This window comes from Coffea eugenioides, chromosome 10 (assembly GCF_003713205.1).
Source record: "Coffea eugenioides isolate CCC68of chromosome 10, Ceug_1.0, whole genome shotgun sequence".
In the NCBI taxonomy this organism is placed as follows: domain Eukaryota; kingdom Viridiplantae; phylum Streptophyta; class Magnoliopsida; order Gentianales; family Rubiaceae; genus Coffea; species Coffea eugenioides.
In genome coordinates, this window is record NC_040044.1 from 33,258,627 (window position 1) to 33,283,154 (window position 24,528).

Below are 24,528 nucleotides of genomic sequence, written 5' to 3' on the forward strand. Positions count from 1 at the left end.
ATCTTTTTCTTTTTCTTCTTGTTTCTGTTAAACTTCCACAAGATTTTTTATTTTGTTATAGTTTCCATCGTTATGTTATTGTTTGTATATGTACATATTTGTAAGTCATGCTACCTTTAACACTTAAGCTTAGTATCGCATTAAAGCACATCATTCTATTAATTTTTAAAAAAAATAAAAGAATTTGAATTCAAAATATTTTACTTGCAATTTCATCATATCCAACTCAACTCACTCCTGTTCTGGAAGAGAAAAAAAAAAAAAAAAAAAACCTCAACTCACTCCTGTTCTATTAGTTACATCATACTTAGACTCACGAAGACGGGCTCTTTCAACGAGTTAAAAGGTCAGTTCACGTCTTTGAAGAGCGTGGAATTTTAGCTGCATATTCTTTTACGCCTCCTGTTTCAGATTCTGTGTAAATTACCAGCTTTCTCCTTCGGCCGGAAGCAAAATGCTGATTCTTTCAGCGTCGTTCAGCAGAATTTCCGGCTCATCTGATAACCCAAAATCCAAACTTTCCTTCACACATAGCTCCACTTCCCGGAAGTCGTTTCCACTTAAATGAACAAAGCCCTCATCTTTTTCACATCCAAGATTCTAGAAAGGTCTCATTTCATCAAATCTTCCCGCAAATTATTCTCATCCACACCAATTCAAATTCAAGCAGTCCACCCTCAAAACCTCACTCTCACAGCATGCATTACACTTCTTCAATCCTGTGCAGATCAAAGCGACCTCGGAGGAGGCAAACAACTCCATGCCCATATGCTCATAACTGGTTTTTTTCACTCCTCCCCACTCTCCGCCACCAGCCTAATCAACATGTATTCGAAGTGCTCTATTTCCATATCAGATGCATTGTCTATTTTTCTGGCCTCGCCCCATTGCCAAAATGTGTATGCTTATAATGCTATTATTGCTGGATTCATTTCCCATGACTTGCCTAATAAAGTTCTTGAATTTTACTTTAGCATGCGGATGGTTGGTTTAATTCCTGATAAGTTTACTTTCCCTTGTCTAATTAAGGCTTGTTGTCATGCCATGGATGTTGAAAAGATTCATGCTTTGGTTTTTAAACTTGGGTTGGAGTTTGATTTGTATGTAGGTAGCGCATTGGTGCATGGCTATTTGAGAGTTGGGTTGTTGTCGAGTGAGGCATTAAAGGTGTTTGATGAATTGCCTGAGAGAGATGACGTTGTAATTTGGAATGCCATGATTAATGGGTTTGCTCAGCGTGGGGAGATTGACAAGCCATTGGGAATTTTTAGGAGGATGGTTGAGAACAGGGTTGTTCCGAATAGATTTAGTGTTACGGGGATTTTATCAGTTCTTGCTGTGGCTGGGGAGATTTATAACGGACGAGTGATACATGGATTCGTGATAAAAATGGGGTATGATTCAGGGGTTGCTGTGGCAAATGCATTGATTGATATGTACGGTAAGTGCAAGTTTGTCATGGATGCTTCCAAGGTTTTTGATTCCACACTGGAGAAGGATATATTTTCCTGGAACTCGATCATATGTGTTCATGGACAATGTGGTGAGCATGAAGAAACTTTGAGGCAGCTTGAGAACATGTTGCACGCTGGTGTTCAGCCTGATTTGGTGACTGTTGCTAGTGTCCTTCCTGCTTGCGCTCATCTTACAGCATTAATGCGTGGTAGAGAGATTCATAGGTACGTGATTGTGTATGGACTAGGGAAGAGCGGTGTTTATGGAGGGCATAATAATATCTACATCAACAATGCTGTTATGGACATGTATGCAAAATGTGGTAGTCTAAGGGAGGCTCGCTTGGTTTTTGATAAGATGAGCCATACAGATGTTGCCTCATGGAACATTATGATTATGGGTTATGGCATGCATGGATTTGGCAATGAGGCCTTAGATATGTTTCACATTATGTCTAAGACAGAATTAAAGCCCGATGAAGTCACCTTTGTCGGGGTTTTGTCAGCTTGTAGCCATGCAGGTTTTGTGACTTGGGGGCGTGAATATCTTGCAAGCATGCAGCCAAAGTATGGCGTCTTTCCGACAATTGAACATTACGCTTGTGTGATTGATATGCTTGGTCGAGCTGGGCAGCTTGAGGAAGCTTATGAACTGCTATCGACAATGCCTTATGAGGCCAACCCTGTTGTATGGAGGGCATTTTTGGCTGCATCTCAGCTGCATGGTAATTCTGATCTGGCCGAGGTTGCTGCACATCAAATATTTGAACTTGAACCAGAGCATTGTGGAAGTTATGTTATGTTGTCGAACATTTATGGAGCATCAGGTAGATATGATGAGGTTTTTGGTTTGAGGCATACTATGAGGCAACAAGATGTGAAGAAAATCCCAGGTTGCAGTTGGATTGAACTCAGTAATGGGGTCCATGTATTTGTTACACGTGATCAGAATCATCCAGAAGGAATTGAAATCTATGCTGGATTAGGTTCACTGACTGCTTGCTTATGTGAGAATGGCTATCAACCTAGTCTCTTAGAAGCCACTATGTAAAAGTTTGAGTTTTTTTTTCCTCCGGGCTGGCCCAACAATATTGTTAGTTGATGGACTTTGAGTCCCAAACATCCTGAATGAGTTGTTTTGCATAAGATTGGAAATCATACGAAGGATGATGAATTTGGTCCTCTGCAACCAAAAAGGTGCTGGTTTTAACAGTTTTGATAGTTGGTTTGGAAAAGAAAGTGTATGGGTTTGCTGCAACAGGATTGCATATGGATTTGTGTTGACTGCACACCACATGCAGATTTACATTTCCATGGTGAGAGCTCAAGCACACATTCTCAATCTGATTAATTGGTGTGTTTCGTAGATTTTGCTATCTCAATTGCTAAGAAATTTTGTTTTGGAGAGTTTATTTTCTTTTTTGTGGATTGTTGTTTGTTGTTGGTAAAATGCACGTCACCTTTTCTCTTTGTTGGCAAAGTGGCTCAACATATGATTATTTTGATTGATGAATTGTATCTTCTTCTTGATGTTTTTTATATCTGGATCCTTGGGCTGCTCAGAAACTGTAAATCATGCATACATATCTATTAATCTAGTCCGTCCACCTGGGGATTGCCCCTGACCTAAGTTTATATTTAAACAGTATGATCAGAATATCAGCCTGTCAAAAAGAGATAAGTGATTTGGCTGAAAAAGGAACAATAAAACAGTCATTAGAATCTGTGGATGATTCAACTGAAAGCTTACTCTTTGCTGCTTATGGCCTTTAAGTGAAGAGGTCTATCTTAATAGTATGATTTTTGCTGGATGGCATTGCTGATGTAGGACAATTTTTCAGGAGGCAACCTTCTTTCCCCGTAAATAAACATAAGGTTAAGGTGGGGAGCATGTGAATAGATAAAATTTCTTCTGACAATAAGTGATCCCCATCCCAACTAATGTTATGTATTATTCCTGGTTGAATAATTTCCCTGACTAATTTTTGAATCATATTGGTTTTGAAGTAGGTACTTGTTGGAATATGAGGCTTCTTCCAATTATAAGACAGAGGTCCCTTTCTCAGTCACCAACTGAAGGCCTACAATTGATCATCTCTTTAGTATATAAGACATAGAATTGCCTTCAATGTACAAGTTCCAGAGTGGTCATTTATGAGGAATTTATTCCTGTGCCTCGAGGCATCCCTGGAGAAAAAGATGATCGTAGGTTTTTTTGGATAATGACATGAATTCGGACTCAGAGGAGGAACTCATCATCACAGGATGGCCGAGTTCCCAGCTGCACCATTGCTTCAAAGTGCCACAATTCTGTGTCAAGGCATGACATGCCAATGATGCTGTGTATTCTCTGATGTTACTTCATCAAGGGAAGCACAGGGAGAGGGCAAGGAGATGGGGCAGATTATTTATGAGAGGTGCTGATGCTGTGTGGTGCTTATACAGAGGGTGTTATTTCCCATTCTGCTGCAAGCTCCGAATTTCTACAGCTAGGGGGACATTTATGGGAAGGTGCAACCTACTGGTACCCGTGTGCCTGAAGGGTGTGAGTTCAGTGTTTCTTCAATTTGAAGATAGAAACCTTGACAGGATAGGTAAGTCGTGTCGTTTCTCAGAACACACGCCTTTGCTGGTATACCCAGTTTTCTTCAAAATGCATGTAATTTTGCTGTCATGTTCATCAAGTCACCAATTTGTTTCATTTTCATTCAGGAAAGCCTGACCTTCTTAGTAGGTCTTAACACTACAGCAACCATACTCAACTCAGAATTCAAATGAGTGCTGCTATGCTTGTTTAAGGAACAATAGGAGAATCAAAACCCGTACCAGAAAGAAACAAACATGACACAACAAAAAGAGGAACAGTGCAAGATGGAAAAGAACATTGAAGTGGCCCTCGATGTCTACTTCATAAAAGGACATGACCAATGAAACATCAAACAATGATAGAACTTGATATGTTTGGTGATTTAAATTGTGTAGTTTCGTGCATAAATTTCGGACTCCGCAGGTTGGATAGCTATTATTTGGTCAAAAATTGTTTGTTTGCATTACAAACACAATGTTCAATACACTTTTTTATTTTTTCAATCACCTTTTTATCTCATATACGTCAAATCACAAAAAGTGTTGCAGTAATTATTTTAAATAATAACCTCCTATCCAAACACAATTATTGTGAGAACTCGAACATAAGCCAAATCAAGATCTTGAATTTTTTGTTAGTTGTTTGACAATCTATTTGGGAACCGTGATCAAAGTTCTAAAGCCAATATCCGTGTACAGCTAAATGTTTTGTCTGCTATTGGATATTAATCTGTACGTAACGTGATTCACTGTCGGTTGATTTTCAAGAATTTCATTTGACAGAAATTGCACCGAGCGAGCTTGGATTGCTATTTTTTAGAATTTTTGTCAAATAAAAAGGGTGATTAAAAAATATTCTTAAAAAAAAGGTAAAAATTTTTTGATTGAAACACCATTTTTAAAAAATTTCAAGAATTTCTTGAAATATCCAAACACCATTTTTAGAATCAGTCCCCTCTCCCTTTAGATTTTCAGAGACATTCTTGCAGCAGCATTAGATCTTACAAACCCAAAATAAACCCTTTTTCATGATACAAAATTTGTATGTCAGGTATTTTTCATTCTTTTGACACAATTCTTCTTCACTTTCCACACTTTTTCAGCACTTGCACGTGCTGCCATAGTCCTTGACCGCTGAGTCCAAACTTTGAGGCAGTCTGAAATCTTTTCTGCAACAAAAAGTCACGGAGAAGTGATAAGTGATAGCTCACATGGCAACTGGCCAAGCTGCTGCTGTTCCACCATCGTTTTCTTTAGATAAAGCCAGCTTGTCCTCACCATAAGTAGGTCACCTTGCACGGACCATTGTCTTTCTGAAACTCGTACTATAACTTTTCTGAGTCTTGTGCTACCAGCAACTTACTCGAAACCACCTTGCCAACACAGTTTTAGGTTAGTAAAGACAGACCACTTTTTCATAAAGTGGGGAGCGTTTGATTCTCGTTACTACCTTGTTAGTGAATGGCATGTTTTAACCCTTGCTGTTGGTGGTAACTGAAATCATTCAACACTTTATTTTTTTTTCCCTTCACTAAAAACACAAAAAAACTTGTAGTAGTAGGTTTTTTTTTTTTTTTTTTTTTTGGGGGGGGGGGGGGGGGGAAGAGAGAGTGAAAATTACCATACAAAGGAATACAAACTTCAACTACACTATTTTTAACAGAGACATACTTTTTTTTTTTTTTGTCGACATAGGGGTGTCCGGGTCAATTCTTACGGGGCCCGACTAATTCCCTGCGGCCCGGGCCCGGCGCCCCAACCCGACCCTAGCACGTTAAGTGCGCGGAGGAATCCAACAGAGTTGATACTCGAACTCGGGACCTCTCGGTCCCTGTGGAAAAAGGCTACCGCTGGACCATTCACGCGGGGCCAATAGAGACATACTTGAACACTCGGAAGTTCATCATGGTAGCTGCATTTAAAAGGTTAGAATTTTAAAGTGTAAATTACCTTTTTTATCCTCCTGTAATTTGGTGTTTTATCACATAGCTTCCTATTATTTAAAAATCTATATATAACCTTTTCGTGATTTGGATTAAGATGTTACTATTAGTTTTCTCGTTAAAATTAACGATCAATAATAAAAAGTCAAAATTAAACTAATAAATTGACAAATTCACCCTTTCACTGCCTTTTTTTTCTTCTTCTCTCTCTTTCTCAATCTCTTTCTTTGGGAAGAAAAGAGATGATTTTGAAAACCTATACTCTAATTTACAAAATCTTAACTTTTTTTCCAAATACGAAAGAGATGGAAGAGAAATATAAAATAAATAAATAAAAAACAAAAAATAGTAGGGAAATATAAAACAAATAAATAAGAAACAAAAATACCAAATCTTTTTTTTTACTACAAATATCATTATAGGTTTTTAAACCAAATCTTTAATTTCAATTTCTTCTTTTTATGTTTGGAGGAAAAAAAGAAGCAATTAAAGGGTAAATTTGTCAATTTATTAGTTTAACGTTGACCGTTAAATTTAATGAAAAAATTAACTGTGATACTTTGACTTAAATCACAAGGAGGTTACATATATGTTTTTAAACTGTATGAGGTTATGTGATAAATCACAGGGAGTAAAAGGTGATTTATCCAATTTTAAACCATAAACATATCACAGCATCATCAATTATTAAAAATCTCACATACATCACATCACAAAAAGTACTACAGTAAAAATATTCCAAATAATTCCAAATAACTTACAATCCAAACAAACCCTAATTATTTTTTATCCCTAGGAAAAATTCTTTGTAGGCCAAAAAGGTGGGAAGACCAGTACATTATTGATGCTGTGCAGCACCTGCATCTCTTTTTTAGCCGGATGCTGATCATATGGTAGTATTATTCTCCACTGTCCACAGCACTGTAATGTAACTTTTTACATATGAATAATGCTCCATTCAAAGTCGAAATTTTAACAACCATGCATGCTGGGCTGCTGGGAGCGTCAGGTCAACGAGGGTGTTTGTGATGGATGTTTCATGAGTAATCCAGTAATCGGACCAAAACATGAATGATGAACCCTTTGAAAGTTTTAAATGCTTTATGAATACTATTATGAACATTTGAATTTTGAGAGAGAGAGAGGGGGGGGGGGGGGGGTGGGGAGCATGCTTCTCTGGACATTATGACAGAGAAACCCGGATAAGTCTTTCTTGACATGGACAATAATGCTATCAGTGAATGGCGCCGAGACTAGCATCCCATCCATGGAATTGAGATGCATTTCTTCCAAAAAGGGTTGACCTATTTTTTTATTGTTGCACAAGTTGAAAACTTTTTGGTGGTTGAATCAATGGTAGATTAGCCAATGGAAGAATTGCCTGTTGCAATGTGCACTATTATTGCAAGTCAAATATTTTAAGTTTCAGACTTTTTCTGGGCTTAATACATAGTAACATTCCAAGAACATGTGTGTGTTGTGGTTAAATTGCATTTTCCTGTATCATCGATGGATTGAGTTGACGATTTGAGTTGAGTTGATAAAAGAGAAATCAAGAGCAATGGAATCAGTCAATGCAGGACAGGGACGACTTGATGGAGGTGTTGGAACAGCGCAGGAGAAACATTTCCATGCTTCAACAGGACTAGAATACCAAACCATTGAAATGTTGGAATGACATCGTAGAAACTTTTTCCGGTTGATATTGAATAATGAAAAGCATCTGGAGTCTTTGAATTTTCGACACATTATACTACTGATATTTTGTTCTATTTGCATAGAGTTAGTATTAATGTGACAACCAAGTTTGCTTTTTTTTTTTTTTTTTTTTTTTTTTGCATTTTTACTTGTTCATAAACATTTCAATGAGATTATTGACTACTCCAAATTATATTGTGGCTTTGTATTCATTTCTCTTTTCTTTTTTTTGTTGGTGGTTGATAGATTTTGCAAGGATCTATCTAACGCTAAAAGTTAAACTTCAATATCAATACATTAAAACCAATCCAATAACAAACTCTATTTAAGCTGAATTCACTCAATTAAGTATTGAGCAACAACAAATCGGAACATAAATGAGAGTGTTTAAGTATATTCAAACTGATTTTTTATCGAGTTAAATTTCAATATTTTGAACTTTTTACATGTAAATTTAAATTGTATGCCAATCGATTCAAATTCCAATCAGCTCTAGAAGTTAATCTGAGTATAAACCGATTAGTATTCAAGATTGGCTTAATCAGTTGAAGAATCAAGTTTGAAACCAACACTCAAATGAATCAAATTTAATGAGCAATGAGTATCGAATAATTTAGTTCGTCTTTTCAACCTCAATTAGCAGATGTAATTGTTGACGTTGATGGTCAGTTGGATACAACTAGTTTTTGGCTTGATAAAGACTAAAAAGAGTGGCAAATAGCAGCATGGTTGAGACAAAAACCCCAAATCACAACGGTTTCTCAATCAGTGTCACGATCGATGAAATTACGGAGAAACAGATATATATATATACACATATATATATATGTATATATTTTCCCTCCAACATGTACGCTACGGTTGAAGAAAGTAAAGAAACAAAGAGACAGGGGACCAATGGGCAAATGGCCCCATAGCCCAAATTCCTTTCCTTCTCCCTCCCTCTCTCTATTTTTCCGCTCAATTTGGAAAATCTCAGCATACAAAAGAAACAACGCTTATACGTTTGCCTTTGCTTCTCCTTCGGGTTTCCGTTATCCCAATATTTCCTCCATTTCTTTTCTTTCCATAATAAAACCCAAAAGAAAAGAAAAAGAAGTCTTTTTTTCCCCCACATTTTCAGTTTTTTTTCCTCTCATTGTTAATTGTAGAACTAATTTTGGGATTGATTTTGTACTGATAATTATGTCAGTGTTATTATAAACTTTGTGAAAAAAGATAGATAAAGAGAAGGGGAAAAAAAAAATACAAACAAAAGGTATGTCATTTGTGTGTGGCAAGCTACATTTACTCTGATCCATATCTTCAAATCTTACCCTAATTTCTCAATCTGCTGATGATGAATGTCATCTGCGAATGCTTCAGATGCAGGTTGTTTGCATATTTGAGATAATGTAAGAAGAATTTGAAGATCAGACAATGACTAATCGGAATACGGAAGCTCCTCAGGTAGGAATCCGTCATGGGGATCATCAAATGTCAGCTTGATCGTTGTGATTTTGTACCGCATTATGGATTCTTTTTTAAAAATTTATTTTTGTTATTGAGGAAATATTTTGTGAATGAAATATTGGTTGGATGGTGTTGTTTCAGGGGGAAGGTGGTAATAATGCTGTAGCTGCTGCACCACCTCCGCCTTCACCTTCACCGCAGGGGTCCAATGATAGTCTGATTTCTCGCGGTAATAGCAAGGTAAATCATTTTTATGTGTTTCCTTACATTTGTAAATTCGCACATTTTGTTTTTTTTATGATCCGAGGTCATGCTCCCATGCTTTTAAGGTGTATTCAGATCTCTTTCTTTCTTTTGATGTTACTGCTGCAAATCGTTTGGATGATTTCCTTTATATTCTGTCAAAGTTTATCTTTTTCTTTCTTTTTTTCTCTACCCAACAAATACTAATAAATGTTCTTTTGGGCTTGCGAGGTTAATCAATGTTCAGTTGCACTTATTATTAGGGATGACATCGCCAACAATTAGCTTAGAAAAGTTTGAATAAAGTATAGAAAGAAAATGTAATGAGTATATCACTAGTATTGTGATTTTTGATCGTGATTAGTTTTGGGGTTGCATGCTTGTTTACAAGCATGGTTTAGGTAGAATAGATTTCTGGCTATGAGCAAAACTATGCATACAAATTGATGGCCCAGAGAAGTTCTGGCTATTTGGATCGTACAAAGCATTTGGACTTGCTAAGTGTTTTTCTACGTCTTGGAGCTCAGAAATTTGATAATATTACTGCTATATACACACCGATACTTTTTCATTATTATACACACACACACCTATGTTTTGTGATTATTTTACTCTTAGGCTATTTGAGAATGTAATGAAAATTAAGGTTTGTCAGCTGAATGGGATTTCCTTATATGCCTGTATTGGTGGCTTGCTTTGGTATTTATAGAGCTGATTTGAGAGGATATTTGATATAAACTACTCAATGTTGATTGCAGGTTTACAAAAGTGGTCCTCTTTTTCTATCATCAAAAGGTACTATGGTTCTCCTTCATTTATTAGTGGGTTTGAAAGTACGATCTTAACAAAGTTCTCTCCTTTTTTCCGTTGCAATTTCATCAATGTGTCGTCCTCTTTAATAAATTTACTGCTCAGCCTCTTTCTATCTTGTTAGAGGAAAAGACTACTTATGGGACTTTTTTATTTTATTTCTTAAGAATTTATACTGTTCAAAATTGGAGCTAGCGAAAACTGAGCAGTCGGATCTTAAAATATCACCTTTTTAAAATTTTTTATTTATCAAGTTCTAATTGAAAGAACATCAATCCACAATTTAAGCAGTTGTTATGGATCTCAGCATGGTGGAAACCTCTGTTCCATATGAGGTCATCAATCATGTAAATTTTCTGAGACAGTAGATCCAGAAACTATCTGTGCAGTTTATCTTTGCCAAGCCTAAGAAGCTAGTATTGTTTAGTTTATCTGTTTAAGCCTGTATCTAAGATTGTTTCTCCAGCACTGCATACCCATGATAATTGTGTATGAAGAACAAGAATGTCCTTTTTCATTTTTTTCAAAGAAGCAGCGGAGGAATGAGGAATTTGCTATGACCAGCAACACAGACACAAAGATTTTGGTTGGATGAGAAGCATCATTGAAGGGGTGAAATTGAGTCTATAGTGAATCGTACATGAAACCTGATGATTGTAAGAGATGATAACAGACAAGGGTATAGCAGTGTGAATGAACAAAATTTCAACTAGTGGTAGGATCCTCCAGCAAAGTTCTAGATATTTGGTTTTAGTTAGCGTATCAGCATGTCAATCTCATGAGTCATGGTGCAATGACCTTGTTGGTGCTTAAATTTTTTATTTTGTCCTTCCGTGAGACCCAATTAAGTAACTCTTTCTTTGGTTTGTTTGACCAAGTATAGCATGTCCATGCCAACCACATCAAGTTTTGCTGGATTGAAGTATCTCTAGGTGAATTTGGGTGTGTCTAGCTGTCCATGCTCCCATTTATTGTTTTCACCTCCTTTACGAATCACACTTGTACTTGAAGGGTATTTCAGGGACATCAATGAATGAATTACTCTGATTGGTGGCCTAGGCTTACATAAAGATGGTTAATTCTACATTCATCTCTGAAGCATAGATTCATCACGATTGTGTATTGCAATTGTAATCTTTCATCTTCAAAGAGTCTTGGAGATGCCATATTGTAGCTTGTTTTCAGAAGCACTTTTTCATGCCTTAATGACATGAATTTGCATGAATTTTCATTTTGAAGTTGTTGGATTACATGCAGGAATTGGATGGACATCATGGAAGAAGAGATGGTTTATCTTAACGCGTACATCGTTGGTCTTCTACAGAAGTGATCCTGTGAGTTTGGATATCTTGCCCTGCATCCAGAGATCTGAGAGCTTCTGCTATAATTCTACATTAGTATATTACTATCACTTCAGCATTCCTTCTTCTTGAATGTAATACAAATTATAACTCTTTTTATGTTTTTGAATGACTAAGTATTTCTGCTTTAGTTCTCATCAGAAGGTCATTTTCTTAGCTCTATTTGGAATACTCAGTAAGGGCTGATGTCTGCCTTACATTGTACATATATTACACGGAAATGTTGCTAGATGACCTAGTGCATGCTGTTCATTGTAGAATATTATGATGAAATTCTGGTATTATGATTTGAAATCACCTCGTTTACAGAATGACAATCTATAGGGGCTCCTCTTTTCTTGTCATTTTACTTACGATACTCATGTCTTTGTCTTCTGAGTACAAATGTGTAATGTGTAAAGTAATTAACACATTTTCCCACATATAGCATGAAATCTGGAACTTGATTCATTCTCCTTGACGTAACAATAAACAGTTTTCTTTTTTTTTTTTAATAAAATCTGTAAAATATTTGATGCAAAGGGAAACATCTATTCTACATGTTGGGACTAGGCTCCTTCCAAGTCTTGCACACTACCATTGTCTGAATGGTGCTTCCAACATGCTGAATGTATTCATTTGATGTAAGTGTAATTTTGCTAACTCAAACGGTCAAACCTACACCCAGGTGGAATTGTTCATGTTAGAATTGCATATACGAGACAATCATCTTCTTAAGTGCTTGAATGTAGGATAAACTTTAGATTAAGCTTGTCTTTATTGAATAAAATTAATAATCTTGTAGAGATATCAAAGGCTTGCTAAAGTTGCTTTAATTTTCATCAAAATAGAGACACGCTAAATTTAAGATTGTTTTTATATTTCAGAATGCAGTTCCTCAAAAGGGGGCTGAAGTGAATCTGACCCTTGGTGGTATAGATCTCAACAGTTCAGGCAGGTTGGCTTGTTTTAAGCATTGTTCTTCATTTCTATGTATTTCTTGCAGTTCTTCCCACGGTTGCTATTATAGCTTAAGATTGTTTACTGATGCTGCTCATTATGTTGATGTAATGTCTAGTGTGGTTGTCAAAGAGGATAAAAAACTCTTGACGGTTCTATTTCCTGATGGTCGAGATGGACGAGATGGACGAGCTTTTACTCTAAAGGTACCATCCTCTCTTCTCTCTCTGACACAGAGACAAATGCGTCCCATTCCAAGGTTCATCTTTTGTCTTGTTGGTATGTAAAATTTGTAGTACTTCTTTGCATTAAATCGTCCTCTTCAAATTCTTCTTTACCCATTTTATCTCATTTGGTCTAAAATCTGAATTAAAACTGCTTCTGATGCAATAAAGTAGTATGAAGTAGTATTTATTGCCTGCAAAGATCCTTGTGCTAGTTAAAAAATTTTATGCCTTCAATGTTGGATAATCATTTCACTGAAGTGGGAAGTAGTAGGCTTATATCTAGGAATAAAATCATCTACAGAAAATGTTCTGAAAACTGGTCTTTATCTCTTTTAACTTTTTTATGTACCTTTTATATTTGAACACATTTAAGAATGTAGTTTACTCTATATGCGATATGTGTTTCAAGGATGTAACATGACCCAATTCTATGTTTAGTGCCTCAAGCTTCCCATTTTTCTTTAAGTTGTAAATTCTTCATTTCTTGTTCCTTTTGCAACAATTTTGCCACAAATCGCAGGCACTTTGATCCTGCAGTCAACAAACTGTAGGTACAATTCCTGGTAGAGATCTGATACTAAATTCTAAATTCTATAATCATCAGTTCCACATTTAACTTTAATGGTCTACAGCATTTAATGTGGAGAAGATCTTTATATTGTCATCAAACATGCAACAGTTCATGATGGGATCAGGGGTCATCCAGTGAGCAAATAGAAACTGTTGTAGTTGAGCTGTAAAGTGTTTTTGTCCTCTGTCCTGTGACATTCATGTATAGAAAGGTTTATCCGTCAAATTCTCCAAGATCACGTTACAATGTCTAAAATGGATGGTGGAGTTGATATCTTTAATCCTGTATGGTTTTCTAAGATTAAGGCTTCAATTCCCACCAACTTGAGAGTGCTTGGAGGTTCATTCTTCTTGTATTACTTGTGGTATCAGAACTGTGGTCCCTTGAATTTTCATGGTACTCCCTTGAACTGAAGCAGCTTTTACATGGTGCTCATTTCAACTGAATTTATTGCTGAGCTGACCAAAACCTTTTATAAGGAAAAAACTCCCAATCTCACTGACCCACAAACACATGATAATGCATGTGTGTGCATGTTCACGTATTATGTATGTATGGAATAGAAACTTGGGAGAACATCAACAGATTTTAATGAAGAATACAGTAGGGTGTTGGAAAGGACCTGACTGTGGCGGAGAAAATATATCCGCTGTATGAGTATCATGATTTAGACAAATGTGAACCTACCTTTTATGGCCCAAGTTCTTTTTTGTTTCCTTAAATGTGACACAAGAATTGGCATTTTAGGTGTGCAATAAAGTAGTCATCTGGGTCTATTTTAGTGGTCACCTTCTGAGATCTCTTTGTACCACAGGCAGAGACATTAGAGGATCTCTTTGAGTGGAAGGCTGCGCTTGAAGAAGCTTTGGCAAATGCTCCAAATGCTGCTCTTGTTATGGGACAAAATGGTATATTCAGGAATGATCAGGGCAATATTGCTGATGCTTCTTCAGAACAAGGTAAGTTTCCTGTCATTTAGATAAGTTGTCCCCGACTTAACTGTCTTGTCTTTATGTTTCTGCACATTTCTTCAAAACTATGTGAATTCCCATGGCTATTCTTTGCAATTTTTCTTTAGTAGTTGAAGCTTCTTTTTCAAAAAAAATTGTTTCCATTTCCGTAAGGTCACGAAGAATGCAGATTTTCACCATTGGCCACTGACTTTTTTGTGGTTGTTAAAAGTGAATGAAATAAACGCGCATTGTAGCATGAGAATCATTAACTAACAACATTTATATCTGTTTTCTTTTACATTTCTCAAGAACATATAATTAGAAGTAAGTATTTGTCATTCTTTAATTAATCCCTGGAAACAAATTAGTCTTTCTGATTTGGCATTTCTTGCATGCATTTTGCATAATTTTGTTGTAATTTTCTTTCAACAATTTTATGTAAAAACTTTTAATGTATTGAAGAGATTAATCTACCCGGTGGCTAGCGCTCCACTAAAATTATTGTGGTACACAGTGAAAGTATTTATGATAATTCTTATGTACTGACAGTGGATACACTATCACGGTTGGATAAATGACACACATGCAAAATTTGGATTTCAAATTTAAATTCAGTTGAATTGTCACGCATCCATTGGCAAAGGTGTATATACTATTAGTGTATAGAAGATTAATTTTTTATGATATTTTAGGATGTTGTTACAATATTTCTGTTGGATTCTTGGATGATAGTAGTTTTCCTAGTTTAGATATCTCTGTCATGGATATACATGAGGACTGTATTTCCTGTCCCATCTACAGCGAAGGATAGACAACCAGTCAAATCTTTGGTCATTGGGCGACCAATTTTACTTGCTTTGGAAGATATAGATGGAACTCCATCTTTCTTGGAGAAAGCCTTGAGGTTTCTGGAGGATCATGGTAAGGTCTCTTTATGGAACATGGTAATATTCCATTTCATGTCCACAAACTATTTGGAACCCCCTACTAGTTGAGGACTTTGTCTTGATAGCCTACTTGTCTCATATGCTTCGTTTTTGGAAGAAGTGCATGTTTGATGGATCATCGAGCACTGTTTATTTGACAATTCTCTTCCAGGAGTTAGAGTTGAAGGCATTTTACGACAAGCTGCAGATGTTGATGATGTTGAACGCCGAATTCGCGAATATGAACATGGTTTGTAAGCTTTGTGCAGTGCTTTTGATGATTTGTATCTGCATTAGTCACAGCTTTTTTTAGATTAACTCGATATTTGCATATGTAGAACTATATTGTCTTTAGTCTTTTTGTAAGAAAGCTAGTGAAACAATATGTGGATTGGGGTATTCATAAGATTATCTGATGCCTTGGTTCAAATTAGAAGACTGTTTTCCATATAAACGTAAATAACTGATACTTTCTACTTTTTAACTTGTATCTGAACTTTGGACCTGCCGTACGTACTCATAACTTACCATGGAGTTAGGCAGCGCCAAGATATTAGGGCAAATCGAGGCGGTAATTAGTGAATGGCTTTTCTTGTCATAATTCCACGCCAAGACCTGTATCCCTTTCATTTTCTGCTTTCAAATGATTTACAAAGAAGCTATACAGATGAGTTACGTAGCCATAATGAGATTATCATTAAGCCATTGATTCGATTACTTTTCTTACATTAGATAAGCATTGTAGTTGATGCAATATATTCAAGATAACTAAGTGAATACACCTAGTTTGTACTTTTTATTCCAGGGAAAAGTGAGTTTTCTTCAGAGGAAGATGCACATGTTATAGCAGACTGTGTCAAGGTATCTCCTTCAGTTACAAAATAAACAAAAAAAGAAAAAATTGTGGATTACATGTTCGTAGGCATACTCAGCTACTGACTGTTTCTTTATGGACTTCTCCAGTACATTCTCCGGGAGCTACCATCTTCTCCAGTTCCTGCATCTTGCTGTAATGCCCTGTTAGAAGCGTATCGTAAGTAGTTTCGCCTTTTATCTGTTTCTCTTCTTGCTAACATATACTTATGAACATCTACTGTGAAGGGGAAAGGGCAACATATTCATAATTAGGATAGTGTATTATTAAATTTTGCAAACTCTGATAATTGCATCATGTGCTCATGATCCATTCTAGCTGGTTTAGTTCTCATCTCAAATGACCCATGCTTTTCCTTACATATTACATCAACTTACAGTGAATGGTCTTTAATCTATTGATTGAATTATGTCTTCCCTTTATTTCGTTATCTCAAGTATATGAATGATGGATAATACCTTTTTCTTGACCAAATTTCTAGCAAATAGAAAATTTGAACAGTTGGACACTTTTGCACATCAAACATTAAGAAAATGAAAGATGGACAGACAAACACTGTAAATTTCTGGATTATGTTATTACATTAACCTATAAAATTACAATGGATATATTATATCTAATTCATCCTTCGTAATGCTTTTAGTTTAATGGCTTTCAAGGGTTTCTAGTCTGTCAATTAGTTGCTGGATCACTTATGAATGTCAACATTGTTTATTCCTTCAGGAACTGAGCGCAGCATGAGAGTCACTGCAATGCGCACAGCCATATGTGAGACATTCCCGGAGCCAAATCGGCGCTTATTGCAAAGGTAGCTGCTATTTTGATGATGTTATAACGTGCTGGAACAGAAGCTATTCCAGGATATATGTGACTGTTTGCCTCACTTTTTTAGTCAGTCAAGTACTTGATAATTTGTGATTTATATTTCAGCCTTGAGAAACTTCATTTTTTCTGTAGCACTTGGATTAGCAATGCATCAACTTCCTTAAAGTTGGCAATTGGTTAACTGGGATTATAACTTCATAAATAAGGTTCACCGGAAGTGGTTTGGCCTGGAAATACTTTGTTTGGACTTTATTTGCCTTAACAATTGCTTTATTTCTCTGGTAAAATCTTATGCTCTTTCTGCTGCGTTTAATATTAGAAAAGGAAATCCAAGTTTATGGTTTAGGATATTTTGGGTGCAGTTCTCATAATAGAAAGGGGAATCTTAGTATATTTCAGGCATGTAGTTTTGTACTTTAACATTAGTATTTTCTCTTTTAAGTCTGCAATGACAAAAACAAGAAGGTGGATCTGCTACATGTTTGCCATGATATATCTTGTGCTAGTATTCCCACAGTTGGCGCGTTGTGAATTGGAAAGCAAAATTTGAACACTATAAATTCATATCTGTTTATAATTGACAGTATGTTATATTCATCAGCCTGACAGTATGTTAATGCCATCAGTCATGGTGACTATCAAAAGACTTCCAAAATCCATGACTGGTTGACTTATTTCCATGTGGTTGTCTGAGTAAGTCATTTGAACCTAGTTATTGTTTAGGTTGCTTCTTAACTTTTTATTTAAGCCCTGTTCCATAGTCTGCTTTATAGTTATTTTTCCCTCTGTCCCCCCAAGCCCCACACTGTTAAAAATTATGGGAAATATTCTGCAGGCATTATTTGTGGCAATCTCTCTCTCTCTCTCTCTCTCATTTTTGGGGATCATGTTACGCAAAATTAGCTTATTTTTTATACATGAAAGAGAGAAATGATTTTATGGGGGAAAGAAAGATAAATGAAGTGTGTAAAGAAGAGCTGGTTGATCCAAAACTGAGTAAAAATCGCAAGGAGCTGTCTACCTCCGATGTCTGTCAGGTCATGTGATCTGGACTCATAAATATAGGATAAGGATTTTAAGTTATTATAGCCATTGGGAATGGGAACTATTTATCCATTTCTTATTAAACCTCAATTCACCATTTATCATGGATATGCATTTCTAAATGTCTACTGAGATTCTAACAAAATATTGTGCATCTAATCTTTTTCTTTTCTGTCTCAGAATTCTTATGATGATGCAGACTGTGGCTTCTCACAAGGCTGAGAACCGAATGAGCATTTCAGCTGTGGCAGCATGCATGGCACCTTTGCTGCTGCGTCCCCTTTTGGCTGGTGATTGTGAACTTGAACATAACTTTGACATGGGTGGTGATGGTTCTGTTCTACTTCTGCAGGCTGCCGCTGCAGCAAACCATGCTCAAGCCATCGTTATTATTTTGCTTGAGGAGTACAATAACTTATTTGGGGTACGCTTCTTTGGTTGTTATCATTTATTTCTATTTTCTAATGTCATTACTGCCGACCATGAATAAAGTGGTGTGAAGTATCTCATAGTCATTCGAGCTTATTAGAATTCTTGTGGAACAACATCACAAAGTTTAAATTGTTTTGGACTGTCATTTTCTTCTTAATGATCTTTGGTATAGTCTACCTCTTTTTTCTTTTTTTTTTTCAATGGTCACTTAATTGATTCTTCAGAAAATTAGACCGCTCATTTAAATCCCTTTTGTCAATTCTGTACTGGAGAATGTGATTTTTTTTGTGTGAATTTCACATCATTTTATTTTTTTGCCCTAGCTTGCCTGATATTTTTTGTTGAGTTGCAAAGGCCATGATACTGGGCCCTGCCTTTTGAAATTTTTCATGATTTGGACACAAATCACCTGGAAAAGTAAGGATTTTTCCATCTTGAAGCCACTGAGAGTAGCAGGATATATATTCTTAAGGTTTCTAGATGAAGTTGTAGAAACTGAAGTAGTAACTTCATGTCACAGGTATTTACTTCTATTTATTTATATAGTATCTGATGCATCGATGCATTTTTGACATCCATTGCTATAAACAAAAGAAGAATATTGCAATAGGTAGGTTATCAACTGCAGCCACATTTCAATTTACTGTCTTTGGCGGAGTATGTCCTTTCTTCTCTATTAGGTGATTTACCCTATCTTCTGGTCCATGTCTGCTGCTCACTATGTCCCTTCTAGCATCATTGAATCTCTTGTTCTTCAAATTTGATCAGGCAATCGCCATCTATTTGTGTTGTTCAAATCTTTGATAACACGATAAAACATTGTTCAACCCTTCGACAACATGAAAAAACCAGAAGCTTCGCCCGCCCTCTCTATCCAAGGGATGGAAGGGCAGAGGCGTTCGGTGTCCCCTCCCCCTCGCCAGGCAAGAATTGGGAATACTGTTTATAGATTTTCTCAATTCTGGGGATCTTGGAAACAGATTTTATAGTTGGTTTGCTGCCAGATGATTTCTCAGCAGCGAGCTTGTTCGAGATTTCCACATTCATCAGCTCATTAAATATCTATAACCCGTATTTGTTGTCATATATACTCTCTTCTATCTACTTGATGTTTTTACTCTTTCTCCTTGTGTTTGAGACTGACATGTGGGACATTGATACCGCAATTGTGAGAGTTCACATATAAGTTTGGATTTGATAATAGTATGACGTATTGCTGCAGTATTTTAAGGTGTCTTTATGAGCTTATGAAAAGATTGCAGTGGTTTAAGAAGTCTTTATGAGCTTTTTTATTCATACTGCAAGATAAGTTGAACTTTATTTCTTGCCAAGCTCATAAACCATCCTTAGCTTAGTCTACAAAAATTTAGATTAATAAGTTCACTGGAACAGTAAGTTAGATATTGGATGTGATGTTGGTCATTGGAAACTGAAGATCATTGTTCTTTTTGTCTAATTCATTGATTGTTTAAAGTTAACTGTCCTTTTGGTTCTGCTCAATCTAACTAACTATGAGAAATTTTACAGGAAGGTCCTGTATCACCTGAACCATACACAGATTCAGAAGAGAGTGGAACTGAGACTGATGAACTCACTGATGATGATGAAACCTATGAAGATGAAGATGATTATACGACAGAGGGCTCTGATGCAGATGCAGATGATGGTAGTGATCATGCATCCGATACAACAAGTACTGAGATCGATGGAACAGAAGAAAATAATAAAGTGAGTTCTGCTGTTATTGAAACTGAGCATCCATTTGACTGAACTATATAATGATGTCTTTGTCTTGGTCCTGGAGTCCTGTATATTAATTTATTCTATATTTCTCATCAATTTATTTGTAAATTTTTGAGGTTGCTCGTGAATATAATATCACATTGACACATAATTGAAGTGTGAGTTAATTGTCAATCCACTGTTACTCTATTCATGACCCACCACAAAAGTGAAAATCAGGGTTAATGCTTATCAATTTTGTTTAATTTTCTCGGATGCTAGGACACACTTTGTTATTTGACCATTCATTTATGCTCTGCTTTAGTTTATTTTTTATGGAGCTACTCAAGAATGCTGACATGTACATCTTTGGATACACGATTCTCTGTTACTCTATCCTCTCCATTTTTAAAGGAAAAATATCTAAGTCGTACTAATGCTAATTGAAATGATCCTGCAGGAGTCAGAGTGTTCAAACTCAGGTTTCAATATTCCTGAAGTGGAAGATGTTCATGAGTTGAATAAAACATCACCAAGATTGCCTAAAGCTTCAGGGTTTCAACAGGAAAGCATCAATGTTAGCCAGGAAATTCCGGGGGGGAGTAATGATGATTCTAAAGTTAAAGATGATGACCCTGATGGTGGTCTATTGGTAGCTGATCCTGATGAAACATCCAATGTTAACAAGTCGTCCTTGAGATCTTCAATAGGGCAAGCTCAGAGTGTCCGTCGGCCTGCTAATTGGGGCCGTACTCCTGTGAGTATAGTATAAAGTTAATTCATGAAACAGATTTGACATGGTGCCTTCTTCTTTTTTCCCAATTGGTTAAAGTTGTGTGAAGTTATGCTGTTTGCATTCTTATTACAACAACCTTTTCATTCTCAACGTCTCTTGTCAACATTTTTTCTCTTATGCCAGTTTATTATTTTTCTTCACGTCACTATAACTGGATCCTGTCTCATGTCTTTGGGTCCAGGGAAGGAAGAACCTTTCTATGGAATCTATTGATCTTACGCTTGAAGATGAGTAAGTGACATATTTGTGTTATCTCAATATTAGGTCACAAACAGATTTGTGTTATCTCAAAATTAGGTCACAAATACATCTACACGTTCATGTTATTTTGGAACAGAATTGGCAGATATCTTTTAATGTGAACATTGAAATCTCTAGATTGTTTCGATAGCATGATACTTTCTTCTTTGATGCTCTATATGCTTGTTCAATGGAAGTCACTGCAATACATTGATATCATCTATTAGGTTTATTGATTGTTTGCATTCTCTCTAGAATGTGTTTGACAATCAAAACCTCTTCGAATCACTAAAACTTGGATTCTGATTAGGCCTGAAATCCAGAGACTAGAGGCTGCCAAAGCTGAATTGCAAAGTAGAATTGCAGAAGAGGTTCTATTTTTCTTTATTCATATGCTCTATCAAGTATCATTTGAAATATATTGCCAATTGTTTATAACTGATCATTTTTTTTGTCACAATAGGCTAAAGAGAATGCACATTTGCAAGCAAGTTTAGAAAAACGGAAGAATGCTTTGCATGATCGTCGTCTTGCTCTTGAGAGAGATGTATGTGCTAAATGAAGAATCTAATTTTTCTACATCCCCTTCCACACTTCATTTACATTTTTAGTACGTGCTACATCCAAAATGAAAAAGGAGATTTTGATGAAGTTCACTTTTCCCAGGTGGCAAGATTACAGGAGCAGTTGCTGAAGGAGAGGGAGTTGCGGACAGCACTCGAAGCTGGACTTAGAATATCTCAAAGACAGTTAGCTGTCTCATCCACCATTGATGAAAAGGTCATTATACTTCAAAAAGAGATTGATTAGATCTTACTTATGCAGTAAATAATTAACTTATTGGCGTAACTTAGATGACGGCTGAGATCCAGGAAATTGCTCAAGCAGAGGCAGATGTTATCAGTTTGAAACAGAAGGCTGATGATCTTGGACTGCAATTAAATCAGCAACGTGAACAAAATTCAAGGTTGCAGCTCGATATAGGCAATCAACAACCAAGTTCAAATAATAAAGCAAAATGGTAAGTATTTTTGTTGCTTTCCTCTCTTTTTGTTTCAACTCTGTTCTACATGAGTTTAGGACGAGGCTTCTTGTTGGTCAAGTTTTATATTAGCATTCTGATTTCTTTGTTTTCCACTTGGAACAAATTCCTACCTTCAACCCTTAAAATCTGCACAGAGAGAGAGAGAGAGAGAGAGAGTGTGTGTGTGTGTAAAAGAGTTGTAGAGAAAGGAATGACTGTAAGCTATTGCCTCCCTTCTGCTGAAGTGTAATTCCAGTCCACTCAGCATTTCAAAACATTCCTGCCTGTACTTGTACATCTGTCCACTCATTGGAAAATATCTACTGCTATCTTTTGTTGTTAGAAAGATTAAATGGCGTGCTCTGGTAATTGTTTGTATTATGTCTCTTACATGCTCCTCTGTCTTGCATACAGGAAGGATAGGCAGAAAAAGGTGGAAACTGCATCTACTCCACGTAATAATGAAAAGTTAACAAGAAGTAAGGTGTGCACTGTAATGATGGCTTGGATTTTGATGACAATTATTATTATTTTGTCTGATGGCATAGTATGTGGAAAACTATCAAATCGAGAACTTTTTTTTTTTATAACTAATCTACCATAGCACTCTGAGGTGCTCAGGATGTCTTCCAAATAATTAGCAATCACTCTTACGTCCATATATTCCCATATTTGTGCTTTCAAGCATAGACTTTATTTTCTGATTTGAATCTTTCAAAGGTAAATTTTTACTTTCAAAAGTGTTAGTATTTATCTCCTTATTACCATTCTGACTTCTTGTACAGATTACTGGATTAATATCCTTCACACCTAGCTAATTAAAACAAATTTTGTTGACATATGTTCAAAACAACTTTAAGTCAGAGAGATGAAGCAAATTATGCGATGCTTATGATAAACTTCCCTCAGGCGTTTCAGATTTCTGGATTGGCTGTGATTTAGTGACTGATGTTCCATCCCGGTTTTGAAATGTATCACCCTATGTCTCTAGGACAGTAAATTTTTTACCTATTCTTTATGTAGTCTCTTCCAAACCACATATTGTTGGAACTTTCCTGGATTGAGTTTCCTATTTTGTCAACATAATTGAGAAAAGGATTACATCAAGAGGCTAACACAGGTCTTAATTTCTCCTTGTATAGCACGATAATCGCCCCGATAAGGCAGATAGTGACAAAGATAAGAACGAAGAATCTCCTTTTTACACCAATGAAAGTTCACTTCAGAACCAGCAAACAGATCAAGTCCTTTATCAGGGCGCTGGTGGAATTTTGGCAAATACACCCCCTTCTGAACAAGGGGTGGCCAGGCCTGCTTCAACCAATACTAGAAAGTCCAGTTCTAGAAGTGAGGTAAGCACATTATCTTTTCATAAAGACTTTTCCTTGCATACATTCTCTGTATACATGAATTGGTTAATGAGACTGTTTACAATCTCTCACTCTCCTCCATTTTCTCGTGACAGGGAACTAACTCTACCTCTTCTGCACTATCAAAACTAACAACCCGACTCAACTTCTTAAAGGAACGACGCACTCAAATTGCAAATGAGATCCAGAATATGGACAAAAGCCGGAGTTCTGGTCTGCCTGTCCAAAATCCTGAGAGAGGTAAAGGATCTGAAGCACGTCAGTCACTTCAGAATACAGAGAAATTGCAAGTTTCTGAAGGTCAATCATCAGAAAAAAATGAAATATTGGATAGCTACAACCAAGCACTTCCTAATTTTGATGGTCAATCAGATCAGGGAAAAAGACCAGATGCCCATCCAAACCTGGACAGAGGAAAATCTGAAAGCTTCCCACCAGTTGACAAAGGCCGATCAAAGGTCACTCCAAGGATAAATTCTAGATGATACGAAGTTCTTTCTTGAATTTGCCACTCAGGTTCATGTATTCCGCTACAGGGACTACATTGTGGATACGTTGGGGGCTTTGAACTACCAAGTTGTGATCAGAGACACTTATACTCAGCCCCCATGCTCTGAAAACTGCTGATGGAAGCAGACACTCCCCATACCCCTTAATGTACAGGTTGGCCATCTATAAGATGGGAATCCAACTGTTTGAGAAGTTGAATAATAGCTGGTTTTTGCTTGTTTAGGTGCCCAATGAATTTCCATTTCTGCAAATGCAATCCGTGATTTTCCTCGCTAGCTGAAGCGTAATGAACCTCCTGATACTGTCCTATTTTCAAGCTGTCAATTGGAGCTTGAACTTTGGCTGGCAATAACAAAACAGAAAGGAAAAGTTTTGATTCTGTCTCCTGTCATTAACTCTTTTCTCTTTGGTCATATTTCTGTTGTAAAGACATGCGGACGTGTTAATTAACACAGTATATATTGGAATAACCCGCAAAAACCGGTTCCTTTCGCAAATGCACCTATGTCAACCTACCTTCTTTTTGTT

The 24,528-nt window shown here is 36.4% G+C and overlaps 2 protein-coding genes across 6 annotated transcripts; both read left to right on the plus strand.

The window, feature by feature from the left end:
• The first annotated feature begins 486 nt into the window (after window positions 1–486).
• On the plus strand, window positions 487–4,505 carry LOC113748807 (pentatricopeptide repeat-containing protein At3g14730-like). Of its 2 annotated transcripts, none has more exons than XM_027292367.1 (3): window positions 487–2,770; window positions 3,462–4,048; window positions 4,167–4,505. In XM_027292367.1, exon 1 carries the CDS (start codon window positions 565–567, stop codon window positions 2,503–2,505), a length of 1,941 nt encoding a protein of 646 aa, XP_027148168.1. In that variant the 5' UTR covers window positions 487–564; the 3' UTR covers window positions 2,506–2,770; window positions 3,462–4,048; window positions 4,167–4,505. The 2 variants fall into 2 exon arrangements, with proteins under 2 accessions (XP_027148168.1, XP_027148169.1); XM_027292368.1 differs by having other exon boundaries at window positions 3,465–4,048.
• Window positions 4,506–8,863: 4,358 nt separating this feature from the next.
• LOC113748669 (rho GTPase-activating protein REN1) lies at window positions 8,864–24,379 on the plus strand. Of its 4 annotated transcripts, XM_027292188.1 has the most exons (25): window positions 8,864–8,939; window positions 9,047–9,130; window positions 9,275–9,373; window positions 10,135–10,171; window positions 11,444–11,520; window positions 12,414–12,484; window positions 12,605–12,692; window positions 14,099–14,243; window positions 15,039–15,158; window positions 15,336–15,413; window positions 15,969–16,024; window positions 16,127–16,196; window positions 16,761–16,845; window positions 18,087–18,330; window positions 19,866–20,066; window positions 20,521–20,817; window positions 21,038–21,087; window positions 21,407–21,467; window positions 21,560–21,643; window positions 21,763–21,876; window positions 21,951–22,117; window positions 22,535–22,604; window positions 23,263–23,472; window positions 23,586–23,730; window positions 23,863–24,379. In XM_027292188.1, the coding sequence occupies exons 2-25, from the start codon at window positions 9,101–9,103 to the stop codon at window positions 23,973–23,975; spliced, it is 2,712 nt and encodes a 903-aa protein (XP_027147989.1). In that variant the 5' UTR covers window positions 8,864–8,939; window positions 9,047–9,100; the 3' UTR covers window positions 23,976–24,379. The 4 variants fall into 4 exon arrangements, with proteins under 4 accessions (XP_027147989.1, XP_027147987.1, XP_027147988.1 ...); XM_027292186.1 differs by having other exon boundaries at window positions 23,586–24,379; XM_027292187.1 differs by having other exon boundaries at window positions 21,969–22,117; window positions 23,586–24,379.
• The last annotated feature ends 149 nt before the right edge of the window (window positions 24,380–24,528 follow it).

Excerpts from the sequence above, each read along its gene's own strand:
- LOC113748807 (XM_027292367.1), top strand. The coding sequence starts at position 565 with ATGAACAAAGCCCTCATCTTTTTCACATCCAAGATTCTAGAAAGGTCT.
- LOC113748669 (XM_027292186.1), top strand. The coding sequence starts at position 9,101 with ATGACTAATCGGAATACGGAAGCTCCTCAG. Across the intron at positions 22,118-22,534 it reads TCAAATAATAAAGCAAAATG|GAAGGATAGGCAGAAAAAGG; the intron begins GTAAGTATTTTT and ends TCTTGCATACAG. Across the intron at positions 22,605-23,262 it reads AAAAGTTAACAAGAAGTAAG|CACGATAATCGCCCCGATAA; the intron begins GTGTGCACTGTA and ends CTCCTTGTATAG.